A 27,995-nucleotide genomic window follows, 5' to 3' on the forward strand; every position below is an offset into this window, starting at 1 on the left:
CCCCGGCCGGGCGGCGCTCCCGCCTCTCCCTCGCGGAGCTCCCGGCCCTCTCCGAGGCGCCCGGGCCCTGCCGGGCGCCGCCGCGTTGCCATGGCGCGTCCCGCTCGGCCTGGCCGGGCCTGAGCGGCGGGGCCGCAGCCGAGCCGGACGCCGAGCCTCGCCCCGGCTGCCGCGGGCTGCTGGGGCTCGCTGGCCGCCGCCCCGCTGGCCGCCGCCGCGCCCCGCCGCCGTTCCCCTCCGGCCCGTGGCGGCGGCGGGCGGCGGGCGGAGCAGGGAAAGATGGCGGGGAACGGCGGCGGCGGCTTCGGGGAGATCGTCCAGCTCAACGTGGGCGGCACCAGGTGAGGCGGGCAGAAGGGAGCGGCGCTGCTGGCGGCCCCCGCCCCGGGGTGGTGTGGGCACCCCCGGAGCACGGCTTCCTGGGGCTTCGGGTGGTCCTGGGGCTTCGGGTGGTCTGCCTCGGGCGCCGAGGTGTTAAAAAAGGTATTAAAAAAAAAAAAAATCTCCTGCGGCTCGCAGCCGGAATAAAGATCTGCGTCGTAAAACGCTGGGGCCGCCGAGGGTGGCGTGTAGGTGGTGCGGTGTGTGGAGGGGTGGGATTGCCGGGCAGGAGCAGCGTGACGAAAAGTGATGGTATTCCCCTCAAAATGCTCCGGCGTGACATCGTGTGCGTTACAGCGTGGTGGAAACCAAGCGTTCTGAATCTGCATGGCATGTAAAACCAGCCATGGGGAGCAGGAATTACTACCATTTTAAGAATGTCCTTGCAGAAGACAGACTCGGTGTTATCACTCAATGGCCTTCCTTAAAGGAGGGTGCTGCCAAAGCTGACGCAGAGTACCTTTGCTGTAATAAGGCATTGGGAACAGCCCCAAGAAGCGGTTTGTAACTTAGGCATCGCTGTGGGTGAGTTTTGCCCTCGGGATAACTTTGATGTTGGCTCAGACCAGATTTCATGTTACACTGAGTAAGGCACTTCACTGAGCTCTGGCCCTGAAATGACAGGCCAGTTCGGCCTTTAGATTTCTATTAAGAGTAGAATCACAAAGATGCTTCAATCTGGTGTTCTTAAATTGTTCTTACTTATTAAATGCGTCTGCAGAGAATAGACGGTTACAGGCCGTGAATCAGAATACATGAATACACATATTCAGAGGGCTTGCCTACATAAATACGAAAAATACGGCAAACTAACAAATGTGTATATATTTCATTTCTGTTTGAAGGGTTCTGGGTTCTAGTCACCAGGTGCCATTTGGATTTAAGGAGTAGAAATGCATGTGCAGTCATTTACCTTTTGATAGGCAGACAGTAGGGCATAGCACCGGTCCGGGTAAGAGGGCTTGGTCTTCTGCCAGCTCAACTTCCCTCGTAGTGCCCATCTTGTTGGAAGGATGTATCTGGGCCAGGCTTTTCAGCTTCTGAAGGCAGGTGACTCAAAGCTAACAGCAGAGTTGATCTGGACAGCACATGGGAGAGCATAGAATAGAGCACACATTTTCTCCTATTCACTAGCTTCTGTAGCCTGTATTAGAAACCTGAAACTCTTAGGTCTGTTTGGAGAGCTGTCTGATAGCAGTAATTCTGTGGATCTGGTACGGAGACCCAGCTGACCACGTTTCCTCTGTTTGACACGAGGTTCCCCCTGCTTCCAGGGACAGCCAGAGCCTCTCTGCCACATGCTGTTGCTCCAGCAGTTGCTAGTTTTAGGTTTTGTGGGTTGCTTAGCCAAGAGCACAAGTCTCTTGCAAGTTAACAGTCACAGAAATTACTGTAACAAATTCTATTGATCCTTTACCTCCTCAGCGTATAGATAATTCTACAAGTGCAGCAGACTATGAAAGCGGTTGTTTTATATCTGACACTTGAGTGAGTCTGTTTCCAGTTGTCTATATTGTTCTTTGAGATAACAGTAGGTTGCCATGTGCTTTAGATTATTTGAGGATATTCTACTCGTTTTGCCTGATTCCCCTTCATATGGCGTCTGCCCACTGTGTATTAGGTACGTGGAGCTGCAGATGTAGTTGCGCGTGTCAGTGTTGCTCACTGTGCTTATTCCTGTGCCCTGGAGAGGAGTACTCCAGCTTGTTGTTTACGTAGATTAATGTGTAAATGTTAAAAGTTCTAAAGTATACGTTAGTATGAGGTATTGCCTGGTACCTTTTTTATTTATATTACTGGTACCACAGTTTATATATTTTATTATATATTATATATATTTATATATTTTATTATATATATTATAATATATATTTTATTATATATTATATATTTATTATATACAATATATATTTTATTGTATATTATATATTTTATTTATATTACTGGTACTACAGAGCTAGGGCATGGACAGAAAAATCCTTGAGCTGTCTAAAAACCGTGATTGTGCAAAGCAATGAAGTTGCAAGGAAATGAGCAAGGAGTCAGTCGGTGGCTCTCTTTTTCCCCCATCCTCCTCCCCTTTACTCTTGAAGTAAAGAAGGGTAGTGGTCTGTATTACTGATGGAAAAAGCTGTGCCCAGCAAATCCACAACTGAGAAATCACACTTAAAGGCCGCTTTCCATTTAAATAGCAAACTGTTCTCTTTTTTTTCCTTTGTAGAAAAGACTGCACGTTTATGCTCGGAATGCTGATGCTGTGGATTTTCTGTTAAGAACAGATTTGTCATTGTTGTGCTTGCAGGGAGCAGCTACACAATCCACATTTTATGCAGAACGGGTGGTAGTTTTATGCGGCTTTTATGCTTCTGACTCCCTTTAAGAGTACAAAGTAATGCTTTTTGTTCACTCTTTCCTCTCCACAGCTGGAAAATACAGGCAGCGAAAACTGTATAAACTATGATTAAGTATTTGTATTCTAAAAATAGTTGTAAAAATACTTGTAATACTTGCAAAATTCCTGTACTGTACGGAAAGTTGACATGGAACTTTACCTTTGCATTTCCTTTTTTAATTCCTGTTAATTAAGTGGTCACCAAAGGTTTCTTAGTCATGACTAAGAGCTTATTTTGAACTCATTTTCTAAGCTGCCAGTCCAGTTGTCTTCCTTCATGTTAAAAATGGGATTAGTATAAAGGAGTTCTTAGTTATTTATTATGGAAAATACTGTCTGGCATTATAAATGATAATTTGTGCTATTGCATAATATCATGATTCAGAGTAAATATTTTTCTCACTTTTAACTATTAATGTGGTATTGTGGGACCCTAGAAAGGGCCCAAAGAGCAAAACTGCAGGCAATTAAAATTACTGTAAAATATTAACTTGATTGAAGTTACTATAAAATATTAACTCGAAGCAAGTTGTATTCTTTTGCAATGTACGGTCTAGCACTCTTTGAATCCTACGTAAGGGTAGCACAGTGTTAATGACAAATGTAGTAGACTGTAGGTAAACTTATGTTTTAATGGCTCTGTTTGTGTGTGTAGGTATGTGCATTTGTGGTTTTATTTATTTATTTTTAAAGCATTGATTTTGACAAAATGTGAGAAACAGAGAAAGGATGTTTGGGGCAGCGTGTTACAAACACACAGAAATGATACTCTGGATACTCCTCATCACACTTAAAGGTGATCTGTGCAAAGAAGCTGCAACCTCTTTGACTTTGTGAAGATGTAGCAATCTCAAACTTCTCCGACCTGTTTGATACCAGCTTTGCAGGACATGTCACAGAATTTGACAAAGGAGACTGCCTTCCTGTTTTCTGGCAGATTCGTAACTTGTAATTTTGCTCTCCTAGGTTCAGCACTTCAAGACAAACACTGATGTGGATTCCAGACTCCTTTTTTTCCAGGTATTTATGGTATTTATTTTGTTTCATCTCATAAAACAAAGAAAAGTTGATAAGTATTTTCAAAAATAATACCTATTCTCCATTCTAATTTATGCCAGGAATATGCTGTTATTTCTTACTGCTTTTTCTCCATCTTAAGCAATGGGATGGTTTCATCTGAAATAAGGTGGTTTTCAATCGTCTTCTACTGTCTTGAATTGTGCTCTGGTTGCTTATGTGTGCTGAAAAGTTGTCACTTTTTAGATGGAATATCCTGGAAATAAGGCAGCAAATCTGCAGGAAAGGGAGATGCCACTGATTGTTGCTATTTTGCAACTTGTGATCTTATTACCCGTATACAGTGGCACTATATTTAATGTTTTATGAATTATCCCTGTACCTGGAGTTCACTAAAAGTTTTGAGGTTTTTAACCCATGTTACAGGATCTATGGGGTCACTGGGTATCTTTCTGCTTTTATCTCACTACTGTTACTACTTCTGTTGGCTGTGCTGTTAGTACTGTAGTAATTTTGTGCTGTTGTTGCCGTATCTCTACCATCACAGTTAATCCCAAACTCATAAAAGAAAAGCCGAAGTCTGGCTATTTTGCTTCCTGGCACTTGATTTTTGTACGCTAGACTTCTCTCCCAATGAAAACCTGGCAACTGGCACGGACAGGCAGCATTATCTGCTTCTGTTGTACTGAAATATTCAGATAAATGGATAGCCAGGGAGTTATCGCCTTCTCTGAGGTGTGGAAGGAAAAGCACAATAAAGAAGTCCTCAGAAGTTTCTTGGTTTCTCAAAACTAAGTGTACTGTCTAAGGAGGTTGCCCTGAAAGTCAACCAGTACTGAAAAATATCTATGAGGTCATTGTCATCCACAGTCAGATGGGATTTGGAAATAAAACTGTTGTTAGTGAGTTTGCTTCACATCTGTAAAATGAGGCTCAGGTGGTGTTTTCTGCTGATCTGGAGCAAGAGGACTTTGATCTGATGGGAGAGAAGCTTTGAAATAAAATAGTGTTAAAAACTCAACTCTCCCATTCCTGCCCACTAAGTCCCTGCAGAATGGATTGTTTATTTTTTTTTCTTTTTTTCCAGCAGCTTTTACTGATTTACTGGGTTGTAACAAACTATGCAGCCCTCTGGGTGCCTCAGAAGAATTTTCCATCCTTTCAGGCTAGGTTCTTCTCTTTGGGAATCTGAAAGGTCCGTATGCAGGTTTCAGCCTTTCCTTAGGTGTGCGTGCACAGCTCCTTTGCACGGGGGAAATGATCTGGTGTGTTCTCCCCTGCCTCCTGTCCAGCTTTCCTGCTTAACCTAGGCAGTTTTCTTTGCTCAGCTACACTGTTATAACAAAATGCAACTTACAGCACACAAATAGAGCAGAGTAGTGTCATGGTGTATTCATGGCAGTACATTCCTAGGGGACATCTAACAAAGATTTCCTTTGTTCTAGTTTGCTGAGTGGAAGAATTTCAACACTGAAGGATGAAACTGGTGCTGTGAGTAATAAGCCTGATAAATCATTAAATTAATGTTAAGCTTTTAGTTAGGTTTTCTCCTAAAACGCTCTGGGTGCTAATGGGAGTTACGCTGCCCAAGTCAGTTGCGTTAAAAGCACGGAAAGCGAATGGTCAAATGAGAAAAACATTCACATTCCTTATAGGCTTATAAAACCTTGCTTTGTCTTTTCACACTATTTTCCTCTGTCATTTTTGTATTACATAACCCCTAATAGTAGTGTTGCAGAAACCTACATTTAAAGTGCTGACAGCACGATCTCTGCTTCAGAGTCTGTGAGGAGTACTGTTCAATTGGACTTTTGTTTGTATTTGGCACTTATCATTTCAATAGGAGGAAAATAGAGGACTTTGAAATCATTTGAAAATGTCATTGTGTTTTCCTTGCCTTTTGTTGCAAAGAGTGGAGATTCAGTACAAAGTCTGTCATCTCCTTTTTCTTTACTTTTTTTTTTTTCTTAATAATTTCAAAACCTATTTACCATACTGTTTGTGCTATTGTATGGGAGAATGACTGTTCAGGAGTCATTCTAAGTCATAATCTGGTTTTATCTAGTGAAGATTTAAAATATAAAAAAATACTGTTTTTTTGTTTTGTTTTCTTGCTGAAGAAGTGTATGTTTCTGGCTAGGACAGAATAAAGGTCTTGTAGATATAGCTACTTGTATATCATGCTGCCAAAGTCGGGTTGCTAAACTTTCATGAGAATTGGTGACATCTCTGAATTTCTTGGTTCTTATCTTCGTTCCAAGATAAAAGAAACTGGAACAATGTGCATGTTTTTGTGCGTGTTCTGCATTGTACAGACAATGCAGAGACAACAATAGTGTTTTTTTTTTAACTGAAAAACTGCGAATTGCTGTATTGGAGAGGGATGGGTGACTTCCATTAGATAGGTATTGCATGTGTAGTTGAGCAATCTTGACATGGAAAAGTAGTTTTGTTTGGCAAATATATACAGCAAAATGGCCATTTAAGTCTGCGTATGTGATACTCTTAAATGGGGAACTATAATTACAGCGATGTTGTTGAGTGATAAGGCACACAAGTACTTTGCTAAGAGCATAGAGGTAGCTGTAGTGATAATAGACTTAAGTTTAGGGTGATTTTTAAAAAATTATCTTGGTTTTATTACGTTTACTGAAGTTTGAACACATGATAGAAAGTCTGAGTACCCATTGACCTTTGTGGAGTCTCTAGAGCTTAAGTGTGTTGTTTTTATTTTTATTTTTTGAAGTGCAGCAGTGTTTGTGTATGTGTCTTTAAGAATGTTGAACTACTGCATGGTAGAAAAACGAGAACAAAGGTGCCTGAAAACTGGGGTTGTGTTTGTCTGCTGACTGCATCATCTTCAACTCCTCTTTCCCATGCTTAGCACAAGTAAGCACGTTAGTTGATGGTTGCTCCAAAATAATGCTAAAAGTATGGCAATTTTTCCTTGCAGATATTTATTGATAGAGATCCAACAGCGTTTGCACCCATTTTAAATTTTCTTCGCACAAAGGAGTTAGACTTAAGGTAAGAAGTTCTAATTATCCTAAGTAAAAATTAGTTGGATCAGTTGCATTAGAAATTGCTTTTCAAATGGGAATTGCTCAGTTTTACTCAGTTGGGTGTCTACCATGATTCAGCTGCCTTGTAACTCTGGGCCCATATCTAGAGTGTGCATGTGTGTGGGTACATATATATGTGTGTGTATATATATATATGACTTGTTGGAGGCAGAAACAGTAGCATAACATTTTGATAGTAAATTCTTGTAGCTTAAGCCACTTCTGGCAATACATTTCTCTATTACCTCAGTATCTTTGCTTTAATTAAAAAATATTAATGTTAAGGTAATTTTGACATCTCAAAAGCATTAACACGTTAAATGTGTTTGGCAGTGATTCTATAAACTGTCAGGTAGCTTTATATTTACATTGTCTAATACCTGGTTGTATGCAAATATTCAAGTCTTATTATGTATTTTTTTTCTTTAGGGGCGTGAGTATTAATGTTCTCAGGCATGAAGCTGAATTCTATGGAATCACTCCTTTAGGTATTTTTGTTTGTTTTGTTTTGATATGAGGTCATCTCATATTTGTTAGTAATGTAATGACCTAATTACAAATTCTGGGCACTTATGACCCTGTAGATTTTCAGATTTCCTGATACAGAAGGTTATTTGAAATAACGTCTTGTTTTCTGGGAAGTGAAAGCTATGGTCATAGTGTTTTTTCCCCTCAGTGAGAAGACTGCTTCTATGTGAGGAATTGGAACGCTCATCTTGTGGCAGTGTCCTGTTCCATGGCTACCTGCCTCCTCCAGGTATTTTTGTGTTCATGGTCTGATGTTGCTTGCAGCCGCTTACTGCTTCAGTTTGTGGGAGCAATTGGCTGTCAAACAGTCCGGAGAAGGCTTTCATATGGAAAGCTCGAGACGAATGGTTGAATTAGACATAGTTCAAAAACAAGACATATCTGTGTGCTATATGAAACAGTGTATTTAGAGTACTGGAGAGAGGGTGGCATGTTAATGCTAAACAAACTGTGTGGGCCAATGTAGAGATTATCTAAGTATATTTTAGATATTATCAGCATGTAGTACTCTTTTCTTTCTGAAGAAACAGTTACTTGACATACCCTCTGTCAGTAGATGACAAATCATCACAAATAAGCTTCTCTTAACAATATGAGTACGTTACATTTTTACTTCTCAGTAGAGATGAATGCTGTTCATGTGTTAACCTGAAGACTGTGGGTTATTTAGCCGATTATTGACAAGTTTTCTGAAGATAGTTCATTAAACTGGTTGTGAATGTCAAAGTAGAGAGCAGAAGCATTTTTTTTTCAATACTGGGATATCCTCTAATCCTTATAGCTGGTGAATTAGGTTTTGGATTAAAATGCACAAATACTACTTTTTTATTTTGAAAATGAGTGAATGTCTGTTATATTGCTGAAGTTTATGGAGTGGGACAAAACATCTCTTTTCTTTTATAGGCATTCCCAATCGTAAAATAAATAATAATGCTGGGCCACCAGCCGATGTTAGAACTGGTCAAAACTGCTCTGAGAGTGAGGTTCATGGAGGTGGTGTCCAACCTACGCTTGCTGGTACTGGAGAAGGTACAGTCAGGCTAGGTGAGGGATGTCAGTCTTAAAACCAAAACAAACTGCAAAAATCATTGTCATTGGGAAATAAAAATGGAGTGACTATTTTTGGTTTCAGTGTTGTTATATGTTTGCATGATCTTAAATTGCTGAATGTTTGCTTATATACTCCTCTTTAGGCAGTATTTAAGGCCCAGTGTTGCACAGTCAAGACACTAGGCTGAGAAGAAAGGCAAATTAAAGTTCTTCATGCAGTATTAGTCTGGCCACTTAGACAAATGCCTTACACTGTACTGGAAGCTGTGAGAAAATACTGACAGGCCAGTGTCTCTTTAGTCATTGTTTAGGAACATGAACCTCCTTCCTTCTCTTGCACTTCTTTCTTGCTCCTGGTGCCTCGTTGGCCCTGCAGGAGTCAAGAGTCTTTAGCACAAAGGTAGTCTTCAGTTGTTTGGCTATATAGAGTACTTTCTGTATAAAATATTTAAAAACTGTAAACAAAGTAGTATTGGCTAGTGTCGTTTACCAGGTTTTGACTTTGTAAGCAAAACTGTGCTCTTAGAATTGCCATCTTTCTGCTAAAATTGTGTAAATTGCAGCAATATTAGGAAAATCCTGAGTATGCTAAAAGGTGAAAGTATATACAAGTAATATTAAAATAAGCCTTTTCCTGAGTTACCGCAGGCTTGGAAGGGGGCAGTAGAGTTTCTTATTTGGTAACGATCCTCAATTTTATTTTTAACATTTTTTCAGGGAAAAAAAAAACTTTTCAGAAATACAAGCATGTACTTGCCTCTTTCTACTTACAAACACTTTCCATTGTAGTGACTGAGATGAAATGTTTTTCTTGGTAGAAAGAAAAGCATTTTGGGGGGTATTGCTAACTAGAATATGACTGAAATATTTCTTTGAAAACTTTATTATCAAAGTTTCTGTTAAATATCCGAGCAGGAGAGTCCTGCCCTTTTCTGGATGTCTATGCTCATCTTTTCTCCAATACCCATTGTTTGACTGACCTAAGTTTTATTGTTGGTTTTAGGATTTCCTGTGGACCCACGGAAAGTTTTAATAGTAGCTGGTCATCACAATTGGATAGTAGCTGCCTATGCTCATTTTGCTGTGTGCTACAGGTATGAATGAAGTTGCTTTGACAGAATACAGAAATCTAACAAACGCAATAAACTTTCTGCTTTGGTAAACCATAGCAAATTGGTTTACTCTGAAATGACAGTATCATGTGCGCCCAGTGTGTTTTTATAAATATGAGATACCATTCCTGATCATGTAAATAAACTGCTTGACAGGAACTCAGATTTTACTGCTTTGATGTCAGTTCGTGACCCCTTGCAGAATAAATTCATCAATGAATGGAATCCAGTTGTAACTGCCAAATGATACCTGTTTTAAAGCAAGGTTTTAAATGAAAGATTCATTTTAAAAGTTCTTCATACAGCTTGGGTTTGAAGACAGTCTGTGAAGTGTGGGAAGTTAGACCATCAAAGAGCTTGAAACAGTTCATAGATTTTCTTTGCTACGAGTGATGTGTTTTGTCATAAACTCCAGTCTTTTTGGCATAAGTAGAACTGTTACACACTTGCTACTTCACACGGATGGCTGCAAAGTGTTTTTAAATGTACTGTAAACCAACTGGCTAATTTTTAAGATCAGGTGAAGATAAGTAACATCTTCATATTACAGAAGCTGTTTATAGTTCGCATCTGGTAGTCTTAAAATGGTGGCCATCCTTCCAGTGGAAGATAGTATTTTAAAAAGAACTGTTCTCAAAAACAACCTAACACTGCTGTCATAGTGTGATTCAGAAAGGGGAATACAAAGTGTAATGTGAAAAGCTTCTTTCTGGGTACTACCAAGCTGAAACCATAGTTTGCTGCCTTTTTTGCTGTATAGGATAGTAATTTACTTGCTTAAACTCCATAGCTTAAATCACGTATAACTTGTCTCTCGTATTCACCACTGCAATTCATTTCGGTTTAATTTGTGTTTAAGTAGTGTAAGAGAAACCATGTTTAAGTTCTAGTTTTCAATTATTCTTAATATGGTCTGATTAGAGAAGGAGGCAGTGATTTGCAATTGTCTTTGTGCTAATTGTCCCCTCCTTAGGATTTTTTTCTCTGTTTTCCTTGGATGTTGGCTCACTTAAGTGAACAATTCTGCTTCTTTCCTGCTGGTAATCTACTTAATCAGGGTTATTACTGTTAAACTTTAGTCATTAGCAATGCTTTTGAGGAAGCATGTCAGACATAAACGGTTGCTGAAAGAGGGCACAGGTCAGTATGCCAGTTTAAAACACAGTTTTCTCCTTAGTGACTCAAGGTAGCAGTCTTGTCTTGGTTGACTCGTTTCCTTTCTGGAACTTGAAGGAACTCTAGCAATACCATGGTGGGATTTTCCCGCCTCCTTTCTGCTCCTGCACAGCTTTTTGGTAACAGTTTTTGCCCCTCTATGCTGTATCTCAGTATCTGTCAGTTTCTTTTTGCTTATGGGTGAATTTGCCCAGGCTTTTTTAAGTATCTACTGTGTGAGCAGACAGCATACACTTTAAACTACTTACCTCTACCCTCAAATTTAAATTCAGCTTGCTTATACTACTATGCTGCAGTCAAATTACGTGATTTTCAGGATTATTTAGGATTATTGTTAGGGCAACATCTGAATTTTAGCCAGAGTTCCTTCTCAAAGTAGTAGTTTATAGTGGACAGTGAAATTCTTGCAGTAAGAAATATATTCTTTTATTTAATTTTGTGACTTTCTTTTAGGCTCCTTGTTAACAAATACTATTTAAATGCTTAAGATAGTTATTTTATTGAAAGGCTACAGCAAAACACAGTGCCTCCTAAAAAAAAAAAAACAACCAATTTTTCCCTTTAAGTACTATAGAAGTCTTTACAATTTGGTAATAAGCTGGTGAGAATGTCTTGGTTGCATGCAAAGGCTTATGGATATTGCAGCCCTGCTCTTAAGTTGCTGCGTTACAATTCATTCTGCATGCTACATTGGTAGAATATAACAATCTGTGGTACTTCAGCTCCAGGCAGGATGCAATGCTGAAGTGAAACAATGGCAAAAAGTATGAGAGATGTTTCTGCTTTCTGTGTTAACATTTATGTAATTTGAGTGCCGAGAGTGTGCGTTCTAGCTCAGTTGCAAAATATCTAGATAACTGCATAAAATTCAATCAGGTAAGCTATGCTTTCCTGGCATCATGTTAGTCTTTAAGATTATACAGGAAAAGGATTTTCTAAAAATAAAGTGTATAGCCTATTCGGTATAAACAGAAATTGTGTGACTGGGTAGTACAACTTCATGCCAGAACATGATTGAGTATCTTGCATAATAACCATTCATTTGCCTCTGGAAATTAAAAGATTTCTTCTAAGGTCTTATGCTCAACATCATCCTCTAGCATTTGGCTAGGCCATCCACACTGGGTCAGGTTTAGACCAAAGTGTCTAGTGTGTGTAACTGAATCTTTAACCTCTGCTCACTGTTCCTTTCTTCACTCTTCCAGAATCAAAGAGTCGTCTGGGTGGCAGCAGGTGTTCACGAGTCCCTATCTGGACTGGACAATTGAGCGAGTGGCTCTCAATGCGAAGGTGGTTGGAGGACCTCATGGGGACAAGGATAAGATGGTTGCAGTTGCCTCAGAGAGTAGCATAATCTTGTGGAGCATTCAAGATGGCGGTAGTGGCAGTGAAATTGGTAATTGTAATTGTTTGCTTGATTTGTTTTTGTGTTGTTCTTGTGCTTAACCAGAAAGGAGTTTGTGAACCTATTGTGAGGTATGTATGATCAGTAGTGTTATGTCACTCTGTGAAAATGCTTACTGAAGAAGAAACTGTAATACAGCACCCTGTTAGAGCATATTAACTTTCTTCTCTGTCATGCTAGGGGAATCCTTTCTAAAAATCGGAAAGATGAATAAAACTAGTCTGTTTGCTGAACAGATACTAGTACTTCAGTTCAGTTTGAGTTTTTATGTGAAGACACAAATCAGAATTAAACTTTTAATAGGACTTGAGTTTAGATCTAGGCCATAGCACAAGGTTAATAAAACTATTGAGATGGGAAGCTAGATACTGAGATGTTCTGCTTTTTCCTTGCCTTTGCCTTACCAAAGCCATATTTTTACGTGGAGATGATGAAAAGATCTCAGTTTTCTGTCAAATGTAGTTTATAAATGGAATTTGGAAGAAGATGATTTGTTCTTTTTGTAGCTTTGGTATCTAGGTAGGGAAAAAGCACACTGTGCTGACCTAAGCATATAGGAATTCCTGCTTGTACTTCTTGGCACTGAAGGACACACAGCTAGGGAAGGTTTAAAACAGCAAGAAGAGATTTTCAGAAGTAAATGTTCATCGGTACTGATCTGATGGCTTGTCTAACCCGTTTGTTTTTCAAATACAGGGCAAGTTGGAGAGGCATTGAGTGAAATGGTATTAGGAACTTCCTTTAGCCTAATCTCTGGTGTTTGAGTCGCCACTGTTACACCAGTAATGTATGTTTCCTCTGGCAGTGGGTATTGCTAACCAAGTATCATGGCAATCTCTTTATATGAGCAGTTCTCTGAAACTGAATGCAGAATTAAATTGTGTTTAGATACATCTTCATAGTTGAAGTCATGAGAATTAATGTCATCGTTAAAGTGAAAATGACCAAATTTATGTTTTGATACATGTGCTTTTACTTTAAAGGAAGAGCTTAATTTAGAGATGCTCAGGCAATTTCTAGCTCTGTTAATGGCTGTTGCTGCTGCTTATATTTAAAAAATTTCAAGCACTAAGTCAGATTTGAAGACAGGGAAAGGCAAAGGTCTTGCATGAAATAAAAAAGCAGTAGGCAGCTGCATTACTCATGACTCAGAGTTCTTGCCTGTGATCACAATCAGCAAAATAGAAAAGGAGGTTCCATTGTATTTAATAAATAAATAAATCTGAAAAGTGTGGCTAAGTTGAATATGTAATCTCTCTGTTAAACAGAGTGGATATTATACTTGAAGGCTTTTCTTCTGTTATTCACCCCTTCACCAAATCTTGTACTAGTAGGCAGGGAAGAGTTAGCATGACATCTGTACCACTGTAATAGGTATTGCTTTAAGCACTATGCTATTACATTCCTTCTGCATTTTCTGGTGTGACTTAGGTGCTTGTGTTCCCTTAGGATTTGAAATAAGATACCTGAAGCAACATCTCAGATTTTTGGGTATCAAATTCAAAGGCAAAAAAAAAAAAGTTAAAATACGCCAGCATCATAAGGTTCTGATAACTCAAACTGCAACTGAAGGTGGCAAACAAATGAAGGAAGCACTTTGCTAAGCAGGCTGTGCTGCATTGAAGTGACCGCGAAACAAAGGAAATCCCACTTGGTCTCTCTTTGGCAGGGGGAAGGGGAAGAGAAAGTGCCTACAGGATTGAATCTTCTGACTAACATTGATCAGACTGTATTGTTTGTCTTCTGGCTAATACGTCATGGTAGTTGGTCTAAAAGAACTAAAATATGGTTGCGTTTAATAGTAAGAATTTGAATATAGCTGTCTTGTTTCCTTATAGTGGCAAGTGCTTGCAGTCCTGCTTTACGTTAGAGATACAATATGTTGCTATCATCTCGTGAAAGAAACTGCTCGTTCCAAACAGTCTTTGGAGCCCGGTGACACCGTCCGCAGAAAATTGCGCGGGCTGGCATCTTTGTGATGAAGCTCTCCCAGAGCGCACTCTTTCCTTTCAATATTACTTACATAAGACACAGCTGCTGGATTGCTGCTGTAAGCAGTATTTTGCTGAGAGGGACCCTTAAGACAAGAGCCTGTCATTACATATAGCATTGTCTCCCCTGTGGATGGGTCTCAAGATTGTTGAGCCTAAGCAGGACTGACACTTCAAATTCCTCCAGACCATTCAAGCTGTCTTCCTTGATTTCCTTGAACCTCATCCTTCTCTGGAGTAATCAATTCTAGTTGTTTCTGTGGATTTTTTATTATTGCCTTTTTCACATGCCTTGTACTGCTGAATCTTGTCTGTATCGAATGATTGTACTGTGCCCTGGAAAACAGTTTAGCATCCTAATTACAACGTAAGTATGTATTGAGCTTCTAGAGGGACGGCTGCTTCTTGGTTGGGAGTGGCACACTGTTCATTTGAGTTTGTCTGAAATAACGTTGGGAAGTTTTCCAGCTGTTGGGTACCCTTGTTTTAAAAGATATGTCTGCTGCTGCACCAGATAAAGTGCATTAGTGGACAGTAATACAAATATGTAGAGGAAACAGAATGGAATAGGAAAGTTTGTGAGCGTGCAAGTGTACACTTGGTAGTGTAATGTAACCTCAGTACGAATGACTTTGGTATGTAGCAGGCAATAAAGCTTAGTTTGGAATTACTTACAGAGTGGTTTTTGGGGCCAATTTGCCAGACTTTGTAGCTGGCAAACTTGGAAATTATCTCAGATGATTTTAGCTTTCTGTAACTTTTAAATACATGGTACAATAAATCGTACAAAATATTGTACGCTATGTAAGTTTGCAGTTCAATTAAAAATATTGATACTGGATTTGTTATGAGACTAAGAAACCTCTAAGGAGAGGACAGATTTGGGTGGTGGAAGTTATGTATGGACTTCAGTAAACAGACCCATTCCAGTTGTAGTTTGTGCAGTGAGAACAGGGATCCCTGTTCTGGGGTTCCTCTTGCAAGTTGTGTCACTGGTAGGACCTTGCTGTTCTAGGTATCTAGATTCTCAGCAAGCTGCAATTACTTTTGCTTCATTTTTATGTTTGCCAGGGTCATAATATTTTAGAATCTGGTAAACATAATGACTTTGCTAAACTTCATGGTAAAATGGTTACACACACAAAGAGTTCTCTTGGGCAAGATTACAGTACAAGAGGTAAGCTGATGTTTGGTCTCTTCCCTCCCTGCACCTACTTAAATAAGTCTCAGCTTTACTTGCAGTTCTAGTCTTCAAACAGCGAAGACCTCTGGTGAAAGATAGACTGGAGTGATTGGTGTTGTTTTCGTGACATTTAGGAGCCTTTCTGAAACATAGAAAAGCTGAAATGTTAAGGTCTGCTCTAACCATAGTCATCAATGCCTGTCATAATTTGTAGTGCTTTGATTTTTATTAAGTGAAATGTGTTTGATGACACATTTTCTCTATTTGGAAGGACGGTGTTTTCTGGTAAGTTAGTCTTATCTTCCAGATTTTGAAGTATATCATGATCGTGAAATCATATAGCTTATATAGCTTCAATTTTGAGTAGCCTGTACTCTCTACTCGTGAACTGTAACCAAACTTAAATATCTGGAGGTGACAAGAAACAGAAAGAAAGAAAGAAAGAAAGAAGGAAGCTTTTGCAGGTTGCTTATTTTTCCAAGTTCAAGTATTTCTGCTAAAAAAGAGGTATTAATATATTCAATTAGGGTTTTAGAAATAAGGCTACAAGGCTATATACATAAATTAATTAATTAATAATAAATAAATAAATAATAATAAATATACATAAATATTGCCACTATAATAAGTGACATGGTAATATTGGAGAGATTCCATTGTTGCAGTTTTTTTCCTCTTTATTTTACATGCGCTTCATAGATTCTTCAGGTTTTTTTTCTTTTCTTTTTGTAGGAGTGTTCAGTCTTGGAGTCCCTGTAGATGCTCTCTTCTTCATCGGCAACCAGTTGGTGGCTACAAGTCATACAGGGAAAGTGGGAGTGTGGAATGCTGTGACTCAGCACTGGCAGGTGTGTTTAATTCAATTTTCTGTATCAGTTTTAATAATTTAGTATGTCTTACTAGAAATAAAATAAAGTAAGACTCTAAAAACAAGTGTGAAATACTTCGAACACAGTTTTGTTTGATGGTACTACCAAGCATGCTTCTTAGGCTTTCAAGTAAAAGGACCAGGTGTGTAAGTGTCATCTCTGTGTATATTTAAACTTCCTTTTGGAGGATTAACTTTGTAAAAATTCACTGGAATCATAATAGAAAATAGAAAACTTGTGGGGAATGTGTAGAGGTAATTCTGAAATAAAAAGGAAACATGTTATAAGGCGTCTGATATCTGGACATCTCAAGTTGTTTTACAATGGGAAACTCTTCTTGATGTCAGTTGTGCATGTGTATGTTTCTTGCAGCACCAACTCTATTCTTTTTGTCAGAATGCATGTCAAATAGAGAGATCATTGGAGTCTGTGTGAGTCTGAGAAAACAGTTGAGCATTCGTGTGATTAACAAAGCTTGTAAGGTAGCCAGATGTGCATCTTTGTGGTACAAAACTAGATGCAATAAAAATCCCAAAATTGCCTTCCAGTTGCCTCGAGATAGAACTGACCTGAGGCCGACTCCCATGTCTGCTGCAGCATTCGTGACTAAGTTCTTATTCAACCCTTAAGTGACTACTGCTAACTAATAACAAAGATAATAAGCATGGGATAGCACTGCTTCTGCAGCAGAGGCAGACAAACATGTTGGGTTGGTCTTAAATGCAACAAAACAATATTTAAAGTCCTATCGATGCATTGCAAAATCTTCTATTGAGACAATTTAATGCTATTTGACAATATTTGCTAAAGGAGCAAGTCCTTTATAAGGAATAAAAACTGATGTCCAATATACCTTCCTTTTGTTTCCAGAGAGGGGCACAGAAAGCTTTCTGATCACAGTAATAGTTCTGCAGTTTGGCAGACTATTCCTTTGGTAGTGAAAGCTCTCTTATTGAAGAGTAGAAAATCTTTAGGAGGGGCTTATACCCCAAGATGTCACAAAATAAGCTTTTCTGTTCTCAAATTATTTTTCCTAGAGGATGAGAATAGTTCCCTGTAAATGAAAAAAATAATAATAAAAAAAAATGTTTCAGGGTACTTTCCGTGCCTCAGGCTCTTTTGTTAGTGTTAGGGAGATGGCAGTTTTTCTCATCTCCCTGTAGAACACGTTGTTTTTGAAGAACCCCATAAAGACTTAAATGGCAGGGTTGTACCTCTGATCTTTAAATTCCTCATGAGAATACCTGGTATTTGCGTACCCATTTTCCATGACTTGCTCTGAACTTAGAACGTGATCATACTTGCTGTAGGAGAAATGTTTAGAACGACAGTGCACCAGTGCCCCTGCAGATCAAGACCTTTGTTTCCTTTCATACTTGTTTTCCTGGTGCCTTTCTACCTCCTTTCCAGAACTGTCCTTTCTAAGTTCTACTTTAAGGAAACTTTGTTTTTACCAAGCTATCCTCATGTTGTGATTTTTGTATTTGATGTAGTTTACCCTGAAGGTGCAAATCTGACTTCTGTCTGTAATTAGTTCTGACATCATCTTCCCAACTTGGCGATCTGAGCAGACTAGCTGAGGTGGTTTTCCTGGTACTTATTCCTCTGGCAATGTTTCAGTGGCATGTAACAAGGAGAGGAGGTTTTGGAGTGCCAGACAGCAGAATACTTAGTGTTACAGAATAGGAGGTAGCAGATAAAGCAATAGCACATGACAAAATAACTCTCCTTGTTTTGACTGATGACCCAGTCGATTTATGCTGTTGGCAGCATTGTGGTTCCTCTTGCTCGGACCTCTCCTTGCAGTTGTTAATGTGTTCTGCAAGGCGATGAGTAAAGTGGTGCATCTGTTGATGGGTTCCCTCCACCTTCATTAGTTTTGTAAACTTTTTGCAGCTGGGAGAGCTTCCTTTTAGACCTTCGATCCAGAGAACCAGGAAGCACATTGCACCTTGATCCGTAGATTCTTAGATGTGTTTTTTTTTTTTCCTTTCTGCTCTTGTACTGCTTCTTTAAATTAGCCTGGAAAAAATGAAATGTTATGGGGCAAGAGGTTTTTTCTCCTCGTTATAGAGATCTCTGCCTGTAGTAGATATGCAGAGGAGAAAGAACTGGGGGTAGAAGAAACCTCTGAGGCCCAACAACCTCCAGAAAACTGAGGAAGCAGCAATTTGACTTATTATTTTTTCTTTTGTTTGTACTAGGTTCAGGATGTTGTTCCTATCACGAGCTATGATACTGCTGGGTCTTTTCTGCTGCTGGGCTGTAACAATGGCTCTATCTATTATATAGGTAAGAAAGGGGGCAGAGTGGAATAAAAAGGAAGTGATATTGAGCAGCTTTGTTCTTAAACTCTTTAGTCTGTCCGGTCTAAGTCACATCAGAACAGCTTTGTCTTTTCAGAGCAATGAACAAATGTCTCTTCCCCACAGACATGCAGAAGTTCCCATTGAGGATGAAGGACAACGATCTTCTAGTGACAGAATTGTACCATGATCCCTCCAATGATGCTATAACAGCCCTCAGTGTCTACCTCACACCTAAAACAAGTTAGTATTGTATTGTGTTGATGTCCCTCAAGCATCCTCAGTACGCATAGCGGCTGTTTGGAAGGACAGGCGTCTTCTTAACGAGAACCCTCCCTCTCTTTCCCCTTTCCCACCTTTTATTGCTGAGTGTGACACCACATGGTATGGAATATCCCTTTGGTTGGTTTAGGTCAGCTGCCCTGGTGGTGTTCCTACCTCAACTCTTGTCCTGCCCCCCAGCCTACTAACTCTGGAATGGGGTTCGGAGGCAGCCCTGATGCTGTGCCAGCACTGCTCAGCAGTAGACACAACACTGGTGTGATACCAATGCTGGTCTAGCTACAAGTGCAGAGCACAGCACTGTATGGGCCGCTGCAGGGAAGGTTAACTTCATCCCAGCCAGACCCAGTACAATTATAAATTTGATTCACTGAAATACTTAATGATGAATTGCAGGGGGGGGCAGAAACACAACCTTACCATTACGTCTAACCTTCTCATAACCAATATACTGAAAATGGGCAGCTGAGTGATGTTCAGTTGTTGTGTCTATGCATTTTTCTGTAATCACAGTGCAGCTATCTTTTAAATGAAGGGGAACAAGGTGGTGGGGGGAATAAAACATCTTGAAGGAACTGTTTACTTGCATATCTGTATTGATACCATAGTGACCTTTTTAGCTATAGACCTCCCTGTTCTTGCCTTGCTTTCTTCCCATTTGCCTCCAACTAAGGCAGAAGTAAACAGTGTGTGGCACATATTGAACATGTCACTGTGAGAAATGCCAAAATATCCTCTTGGAATGTAGAACGAGATCTTCAAATGACTTTATCCATCTTTTATTTCACCTCCAGGAGGGAGGAGAGAATGAGGGTGGGCCGTTGTTAAAATAGTATTGAAGAGTGTAGTATGGATTTGAATAAACTTTTTTAAAGTGAGAAAATCTCCTCTCTGATCATGAGAAAATCATGAGTTAAGAGTGTTAAATATCTTTCTTATTGTGAAAGTTTGGAAATACTATTTTCTACCACCTTATTACATGACTCCAATAAGACAAGCTTTTATTCCTGAAGTGAACAACTGTGTTTGTGCTTGCTGTAGGTGTAAGTGGCAACTGGATTGAGATTGCGTATGGCACCAGCTCTGGAGCAGTGCGGGTGATTGTACAGCACCCTGAGACAGTTGGGTCTGGGCCTCAGCTCTTCCAGACTTTCACAGTTCATCGAAGCCCTGTTACGAAGATCATGCTCTCGGAGAAACACCTTGTGTCAGGTAATCTTCCTCTGTGCATCAGTTTGCATTGGTGGCTCTCCCCGTTCCTGACCACTTCAGTGTTCACGTGCATAACTTTTTAATTTGCTTTGTTTCCACATTTGATAGAAGTGAACTGAACAGAGTTTCTACTAAAAAGCTAAATTTGGTTGGATCCTCTTTCTTAGACATTCCTCTAAGCCCTTAGCTGTTAAAAGGCCTGGGCTCTATTTGACCAGATACTGGAACAACTAACTCTTTGCATCTTATTCCAAGGTTGCAATTTGTGGAAATAAAAGGATTTGTAAACAAATATATCCTTGTCAAGTCTTACTGTTGTGGAAAGGTCCTTTAGGATTTTTCTTGCTTTAATAGCATTTCAGGAGCTTTCTGGGTTGCAGCAAAATTATTTTTATAGGCTGTGGATGTGGTTTACCTTGACCTCAGTAAGGCTTTTGACACAGTTCCCCACAACATTCTCCTCAAGAAACTGGCTGCTCGGGGCTTGGACTGGCGTACGCTTCGCTGGGTTAGAAACTGGCTGGATAGCCGGGCCCAGAGAGTTGTGGTGAATGGAGTCAAATCTGGTTGGAGGCCGGTCACTAGTGGTGTCCCCCAGGGCTTGGTACTGGGGCCGGTCCTCTTTAATATCTTTATCGATGATCTGGATGAGGGCGTCCAGTGCACCCTCAGTAAGTTTGCAGATGACGCCAAGCTAAGTGCGTGTGTCGGTCTGCTCGAGGGCAGGAAGGCTCTGCAGGAGGATCTGGATAGGCTGGACCGATGGGCTGAGGTCAACTGTATGAAGTTCAACAAGGCCAAGTGCCGGGTCCTGCACCTGGGGCGCAACAACCCCAAGCAGAGCTACAGGCCGGGAGATGAGTGGCTGGAAAGCTGCCTGGCTGAGAAGGACCTGGGAGTACTGGTTGATAGTCAGCTGAATATGAGCCAGCAGTGTGCCCAGGTGGCCAAGAAGGCCAACAGCATCCTGGCCTGTATAAGAAGCAGTGTGGCCAGCAGGTCTAGGGAGGTGATTGTGCCCCTGTACTCGGCTCTGGTGAGGCCGCACCTTGAGTACTGTGTTCAGTTTTGGGCCCCTCGCTACAGGAAGGACATGGACGTGCTCGAGCGAGTCCAGAGAAGGGCGACCAAGCTGGTGAGGGGTCTGGAGAACAAGTCTTACGAGGAGCGGCTGAGGGAGCTGGGATTGTTCAGCCTGGAGAAGAGGAGGCTCAGGGGCGACCTTATCGCTCTCTACAGTTACCTTAAAGGAGGCTGTAGAGAGGTGGGGGTTGGTCTGTTCTCCTACGTGCCTGGTGACAGGACGAGGGGGAATGGGCGAAAGTTGCGACAGGGGAGTTTTAGGTTGGATGTTAGGAAGTACTTCTTTACCGAAAGGGTTATTAAGCATTGGAATGGGCTGCCCAGGGAGGTGGTGGAGTCACCATCCCTGGAGGTCTTTAAAAGACGTTTAGATGTAGAGCTTAGCGATATGGTTTAGTGGAGTACTTAGTGTTAGGTCGGAGGTTGGACTCGATGATCTTGAGGTCTCTTCCAACCTAGAAATCTGTGATACTGTGATACTGTGAAAATGTGCACCACCCCCTCTTGGGCCCTAGAGAAAACCTTCCCATGACTTCAAAGGGTTGTCTGTGTCTCCTCTTTTCTCAGCTGTCTCTCAGTCTTCGTTGTGCTGCCCTGTGCTATGCTCAGGAAAGCATCTGTTGGTTCCAGAGAAGAGGTAGTCTCTCCTCCTTTGTGGAAGATTTTTTCACCCAGAGTCTAGCAACCAGGGCAGGGGACAGATTTACTTTCTGCTGCCCCTCATTTTATTTTTGAAGTAACAGAAAACACGCTATGCAATTAGATCGTAAACAAACAGCCCAGGAGCCATCTGTTCTGCTGCAACTTGGAACTGATTTCATGCTAAACCCTCAGTACCAGGAAAGGGCACGTCTATGTAGGAAACTGAGTAACTGATAAATGAGACAGAAGAGCATTTTTCTGTGTGGAGGGAGGGTTCTGCTGCCAGACTGCTTTCCTGACGTGTCTTGTAACTGGCACCTGCACACACAGTTTTGAAGGGTGCTGCTGGTGCTGACTCAGTCAGGCCTTAATGTGTGTTGAACATGTGTTTCACCTGCCTCAGGTTTTTCTTTAATTTCTGAGGGAAGAGACAAAACTAACTAATAGAAAACAGGACATGTGCAACAATTTGTAGATTGTTAGATAATCGTCTGGTGTTGCTAGATAACGTGACATGTGACTAAGCGGGATTTAGTCATTAATCTTGAAAAACTGTCATATAGAAAACTTTCAAGTTAAGCTTCTTCAATGTGTCATCCCTTGTAAATGTTATTGTACATCTTTTTCCTTTCTAGTTTGTGCGGATAACAACCATGTACGGACATGGACTGTGACTCGGTTTCGAGGCATGATTTCAACTCAGCCAGGCTCAACGCCTCTTGCATCATTCAAAATCTTATCCCTGGAGGAAGCAGAGAGTCATGGCAGTTACTGTTCTGGAAACGACATTGGTAGGATGTCTCACCAGCTTGATGTGCTGAGGCTGTTCGTTAACGGGTCTCAGGAAGGTTTAACAGACCCTGTAGCATGCGAGTCAGCTCATGGGTGTAAGCTTTTATATACTGCTCTTCCCTTGAAAAGATGGCAGGAAATACTCACCATTTAGGCTGTGCAGAGTGAATACACTTACAGGGCTGACTTTGAAGGTGAGGAGAAAGGAAGAAAAACTTTTGATCACAAATGCTATACTTTTTCCTTGAACAAAGTGTTGTAGCATTTCACTTTTGTTTTAACTAGAGAATGACAGAAAGCACAGAAGGCTGTATTTGAAACAGGTAACTGTAGCAACGTTTGGGTTAACTGCAAGTTCCAGTTCACTGCTCATTTGGTTTTAAATGATGTACATGTGGAAAAATTCCAAAATGAATTTGAAGTCGTGACAAAGTTTACTGAAGTCCTGAAACTGCAGAGGCAAATGGTGGAAGCACGTTGCTATAGCAAGATACTCAAGGACTCCATTTCTGTGAATATGTGTAGATGGGTAGTCGAGATTCCTGTGTGGTCAGAGTCTTGTAAATGAAACTTTGATGAACAGGATGGCCTGTGGACACAGGGTGGGATCACAAGAAATCTGATTAGGCCTTTAGACATCTAGGAGCTGTAAAGTAAGGAAGTACGTACAGAGGTCTAATGTATGGTTTTGTAGTGACGTGATAATTCCTGCAAGACCATCTGGGAAACTCAGAACGGATGTCCTTTAAAGCAAACGAACAAAAAACACTCTGCAGATTTGTATCTGCAGAGTCTACTAGCCATTGGATGGCTTTTTCTAACTTTTAGTCACTTTTGGTTCCCTGGGCCTGATGCTTCAAAATGCCAGTAATCATACTAATACTAACTGGGTCCTCGGGACTGTGTGGGGAAGAGGATGAGGGAGGTGAAACGCTGAAAAAGTGATTTTCCTTTTTTCTCTAGGACCCTTTGGTGAACGTGATGACCAACAGGTGTTTATTCAAAAAGTTGTTCCCATCACCAATAAGCTCTTTGTAAGGCTGTCTTCGACTGGGAAAAGGTACCTCCAGGGTTTTAAGTGGGAAAGAAGCAGGGCTTCTCGAGTGGCTGGGTCTCCCATCCCATGGGGACAGTTGCATTCAGCAAGCTTTTAATACGCTTGACAGCTCTGGCTGAGCTGTTTCGTGTCTTAGTGACAGAACTGTAGTTAATGATCTGCTATAACCTAGAAGCCAAATGGCATTTTGAAAAATGTGTTTTCAGAGATGCACGTTGTGATGGCTTCCCTGCTGAGCTCACAAAGTAAACATTTGTGTGCCTGTACAGAATCTGTACCTCACTCATGGTACCAAGCTAACATTAAATTTCAAAAGCTAATGCTGAAGTTGCAGGTGGCAGGGTTGTGACTCGCAAAGGTAGACAGGGAAGCAGTCTCTCTCTTCCTTTGTGCCTGTCTTTGAAGATACGAGAACCTTTAAAAATGAGAGGCCATCTTTTAGGTCAGGTGTACAATTTACTTAGGCTTGATTCCATCATACTCTATTACATTGCTACAGAAGTAAAGTTGCCAAATACAGCTACTTTTCTTCCTGTTAGGCTAGAAAAATGGCAGGGGATCAGAAAAGATGATGCTTCTGAATTCAATGTTTCTTACATCTTTTGCTTAGTAATTTTGAATGTGAGAAAGCATTGATGTTTTAACGCTATTGGCAACTGAATTGAGAACAGGAGCCTTGTAGGTTGCTGGTGTGCTTTTTTACTTCTGCTGGTTTTGCATGTAGTGGAGAGTTTTATTAAATGACTGACTTTGGCATTTCTTCTGTAAAAAGCTTAATACAGGGGACCGTGAAAACAGATTACCCAGAATACATGAAGCTTTGGCGTGGAGTCTGGCTTAATAGCTTAGTTTTGGGAGTCGTTTTCCTGTCGCTCTCCACATGAGCTTCTAAAATAAGGGGAGAAAAAGCAATGGAGATCTGGTGTGTCAGGTCATATTGCAGTTGTCAGGAGACAAAAGTTATTTGTGTTGATAACCTTGGATTTATCATCCTTGGATTTTTTTTCATGTTTTATGTGGTTAAATATGCGGTTTCTGCAGGTTAGCATCCTAGAGTGTCTCGCATAGGAAGGGGCTACTTGCCCTCAATCTTGAATGGGCTACTTGCCCTCATTCTTGAGTGCTCTCCCATTGTGAGAGCATTGGGTTTCTGATCACTGCGGACTGAAAAAGTACATTGAACATAGGGAGGTTCCTCTAATAAAAATAAATAAGCGGTAATGCTGCAGATGGGGGGTGGGAGGGACAGGGGGAGGGAGAAGGCATCTGCAGCTGAGCAGCACGTCAGTCATGCAGGGGAAGAACTGTTGTCTGGAAGAAAGGTCTTTCTCTGATGGCATTTTTATTGCCTTCTCTGAAAATCAAAATAGTGCTGCCTTTATTGGCCAAACTCTGCCAGGTGCAAGTGTTTTGAGAACTTGGGGTTTCTCTTCATGTAGAATCTGTGAGATCCAGGCAGTCGATTGCACTACCATCTCGTCATTTACTGTACGAGAATGCGAAGGATCCAGCAGAATGGGCTCTCGGCCGCGCCGCTACCTCTTCACTGGGCATGCAAACGGCAGCATCCAGATGTGGGATCTGACCACAGCCATGGACATGGTTAATAAGAGCGAAGACAAAGGTAAGTTGTGTTAAGCCAAGATTGTGGTATGGTTCTCTTGCTGTCTCCGTTTGTGTGTGACTACTGTAAATGGATTCAGGCACTAAGAGCTCTCTCTTTCAGATGTTGGCGGCCCCACAGAGGAAGAGCTTCTGAAGTTGCTTGACCAGTGTGATTTGAGTACATCTCGCTGCGCCACTCCCAACATCAGTCCTGCCACATCAGTTGTTCAGCCAAACCGGCTGCGGGAATCTAATTCCAGGTAGGTCACGGGGTAGCACCAGCTGCAGACACCAAAGGTTTTACCCTTCAGGTAGGTGGAGACAGGTTTGGTGACCTGAGCGCTGTAGCTGATTCCCCTGAATCTATGCCATAAGTGTCCTAAATCGCACTCGTGCTTCTAGATATGTGCTGGTTTATGTGTGTGTAGATCGAAGTACTGTATGAGAATCTGAAGCAAGTGATCTGGAAGTTGTTGTGTGGGGGTTGAGATGAGTATATGGCTATTTTAGGAGTGGGAGCAGGGTATGCAGAAGAACTGGTTGTTATTCTCAAGCTAACATGAGCTCTTTTTGCCTTTGTCTCTCTTTTTTTTTTTTTTTTTTTCCTTTGGAAGCCTCCAATTACAACACCATGAAACAATCCATGAAACAGCTACATATGGTTCTGTGCGGCCATACAGAGAAAGCCCCCTATTGGCAAGAGCAAGGCGGACGGAGAGCTTTCACAGTTACCGGGACTTTCAGGCTTTTAACTTACCCAGCAAAAGCCCAGTCGAAAAGGCAGCCCCTGCAAATGGGAATTCAAGCCAGACAGAGGCGAAGAAGGCAACAGCTGAGGGCAGCACAGCCGAAAGGAAGTCAGGCCTGGCAACAACACTTGAAGTGCGAGGCACTGGCCTGGCAGAGGCAGGTGGATGTTGCAGCACAGAGGTTAACAGGCTGCCAGAGAGTTCACTGGATGTCAAGAGAAGAGGACTGGAAGAGGAGAGTGAAGCCAAAGCAGAAAGCAAGAAGAAAACAGGGTTTGAAGGAGCTGGTTTCCTGGGGAGGAAGAAAGTGCCTCTCCTGGCCTCTGCACCAGTCCTTGTTGAAGGTGGACCTGAATTACCTGGTGCAGCGTCTCCATCACCTACAAAGACAGCTGCTTCGCCACGTCACCGGAAGAATGATTCATCTTGCCAGGACTATGGCTTGTGAAAATGGGACTGGTGGCAAAGATGAGGTGCAGGTGCACTCTGCCTGGTAGCAGACATAACACTCACTGCATGTTGCGGGTTTCTTCTTGAAAGGGATTTCGTTTTGATATGCAGAATGAAAATTGTAAGGAAGCAGCTTGTGAGAAAGTACCTGGCTGCTGCCAAACATTTGAAGAGTCGACACATCAGTGTACGGCTTTATGTAATGCTCCAAAATGTAGTGCGGTACTTGGTCCAAAATATTGTTGTGCATTGCGTAAACATGGTCAGGCATGTGCTATGTTGTGATTATTTGGGGGGTTGGGAGGGGGCGGGGTACGAGGGTGCTGGGGAGTACTTGGTTGCTTGGTGGAAGATGCCTTTCAGACACAGTACGCATTGCTCTGTGGAGCTGCTGCTGTCTTGGCTGGATTCTGCCTGATTCACAGGGCTGCCTCTGTGGTCTTGTTTTATGAATGGGATTCTTGCTCTGTATGCTGCTGTCTGAAATGTTTTGTCCAGGTAAAGGAGGAAGCTATTTAAAATAGCATATTATATTGCCTCTTAGTCCTAATAAATTGCCAGAAAAATGTTGCTTGTGCTTTCTGAAAATTTATGGTGTCAGATGATGGGTTTTTCTGATTGTGACTGAGAGCATGCAGAAAAATATGCTTGGCAAAATGCACAGAACTGCCAGTCTCTTGAGGGCTTCCTTGCCTCTTTCTCTGGAAAGAGGACAGAGATGAATATGGGAGTAGGTCTACTGTCGTGGTGTAATAATTCTCAATTACAAGTGCTTTGACATGATATTTCCTACCTGTGCTGTGCTGATGGCTTGATGTTTGCTCCTGGTTCACTGTGGGTGTTGAACAAATTATATTGCCTGTAGATTAGCAATACGTAAGCAAAAGGGAAGGCTGTGACAGCGACTGTTTAACAGGGAGTGGGTTAGGAGGTTTTCTACCTTGGAAAAAGTATGCTTGGAGTTTAATATTAATTAATGGCTTGCTTTATTTTTTTTTAATTTGAGACAAGGGGGCAGGGAAGAGGGAGGGAGAGAGGAGGCAAAAGGTAAAGCAAATCCATAAGACTTCCTTCATTTGCTGTTTATTTACTAATGCATGAACACAGTTTTGTGGTGGAGCTCTGTCAGGTTAAATAAATCCACATCTGTCCTTCCACGAAGGCCCCTTTCAGCCACATACAGCTTTTCTGGACAGGTAAAAGATTTTCCATATAAGCACCCCAGCCCCACCACAAACCCTCCTCAACTCTGAAAGTTGGATGAGAGACAAGGATGAGTGCCTCTACTTCCATGGTCCTCTACTACTGTATAACTTACAGGTTTTCAAACTGTTCTCATACCTTTTTGAGACATCAGTGCTAACACACAATTTTTACTATACAATTAAAGATGGTGGAAAAAGGCTAAGTAGTACCCCCAGCCCCCAACAAACAGTTTTATCTCTTAACTAGTGGGTGTGGGATGCAGAATCTGCAGCCTTATCCCCTCTCCCAGAGTCCATGCAGGCTGCTTTTGGCAAGTTACCCACTTTGCATTTTCTAGAGAAGGTGGTTGAGTTTTTCAGAGGTGGGTATCAGTGAATGTAGTGTGTTCCTTGGTGACTGTGCTGAAGCCTTTGATGACATTGACAAGATCTTCTTCATCTACATA

At 41.3% G+C, this 27,995-nt stretch overlaps 2 protein-coding genes across 4 annotated transcripts in view; one reads left to right on the top strand and one right to left on the bottom strand.

The window, feature by feature from the left end:
* The first annotated feature begins 138 nt into the window (after positions 1-138).
* On the top strand, positions 139-26,914 carry KCTD3 (potassium channel tetramerization domain containing 3). 3 transcript variants are annotated; one of them, XM_080585044.1, is made up of 18 exons: positions 139-341; positions 3,740-3,793; positions 5,236-5,281; positions 6,744-6,817; positions 7,282-7,340; positions 7,529-7,609; positions 8,284-8,424; positions 9,434-9,524; positions 11,924-12,114; positions 16,030-16,145; positions 18,371-18,458; positions 18,599-18,715; positions 19,796-19,966; positions 22,327-22,482; positions 23,447-23,543; positions 24,980-25,164; positions 25,267-25,405; positions 25,760-26,914. In XM_080585044.1, the coding sequence occupies exons 1-18, from the start codon at positions 280-282 to the stop codon at positions 26,340-26,342; spliced, it is 2,451 nt and encodes an 816-aa protein (XP_080441170.1). In that variant the 5' UTR covers positions 139-279; the 3' UTR covers positions 26,343-26,914. The 3 variants fall into 3 exon arrangements, with proteins under 3 accessions (XP_080441170.1, XP_080441171.1, XP_080441172.1); XM_080585045.1 differs by having other exon boundaries at positions 8,284-8,409; XM_080585046.1 differs by lacking the exon at positions 8,284-8,424.
* USH2A (usherin) overlaps positions 26,488-27,995 on the bottom strand; it is a 419,834-nt gene continuing 418,326 nt past the window's right edge. Inside the window, exon 73 of the mRNA XM_080585038.1 lies at positions 26,488-27,995. Coding sequence (XP_080441164.1) covers positions 27,906-27,995 — 90 coding nt within the window. The 3' untranslated portion in view covers positions 26,488-27,905.

The sequence above is a fragment of the Anser brachyrhynchus genome (genome assembly GCF_964034855.1).
Source record: "Anser brachyrhynchus genome assembly, chromosome: 3".
NCBI classification, from domain to species: Eukaryota; Metazoa; Chordata; class Aves; order Anseriformes; family Anatidae; genus Anser; species Anser brachyrhynchus.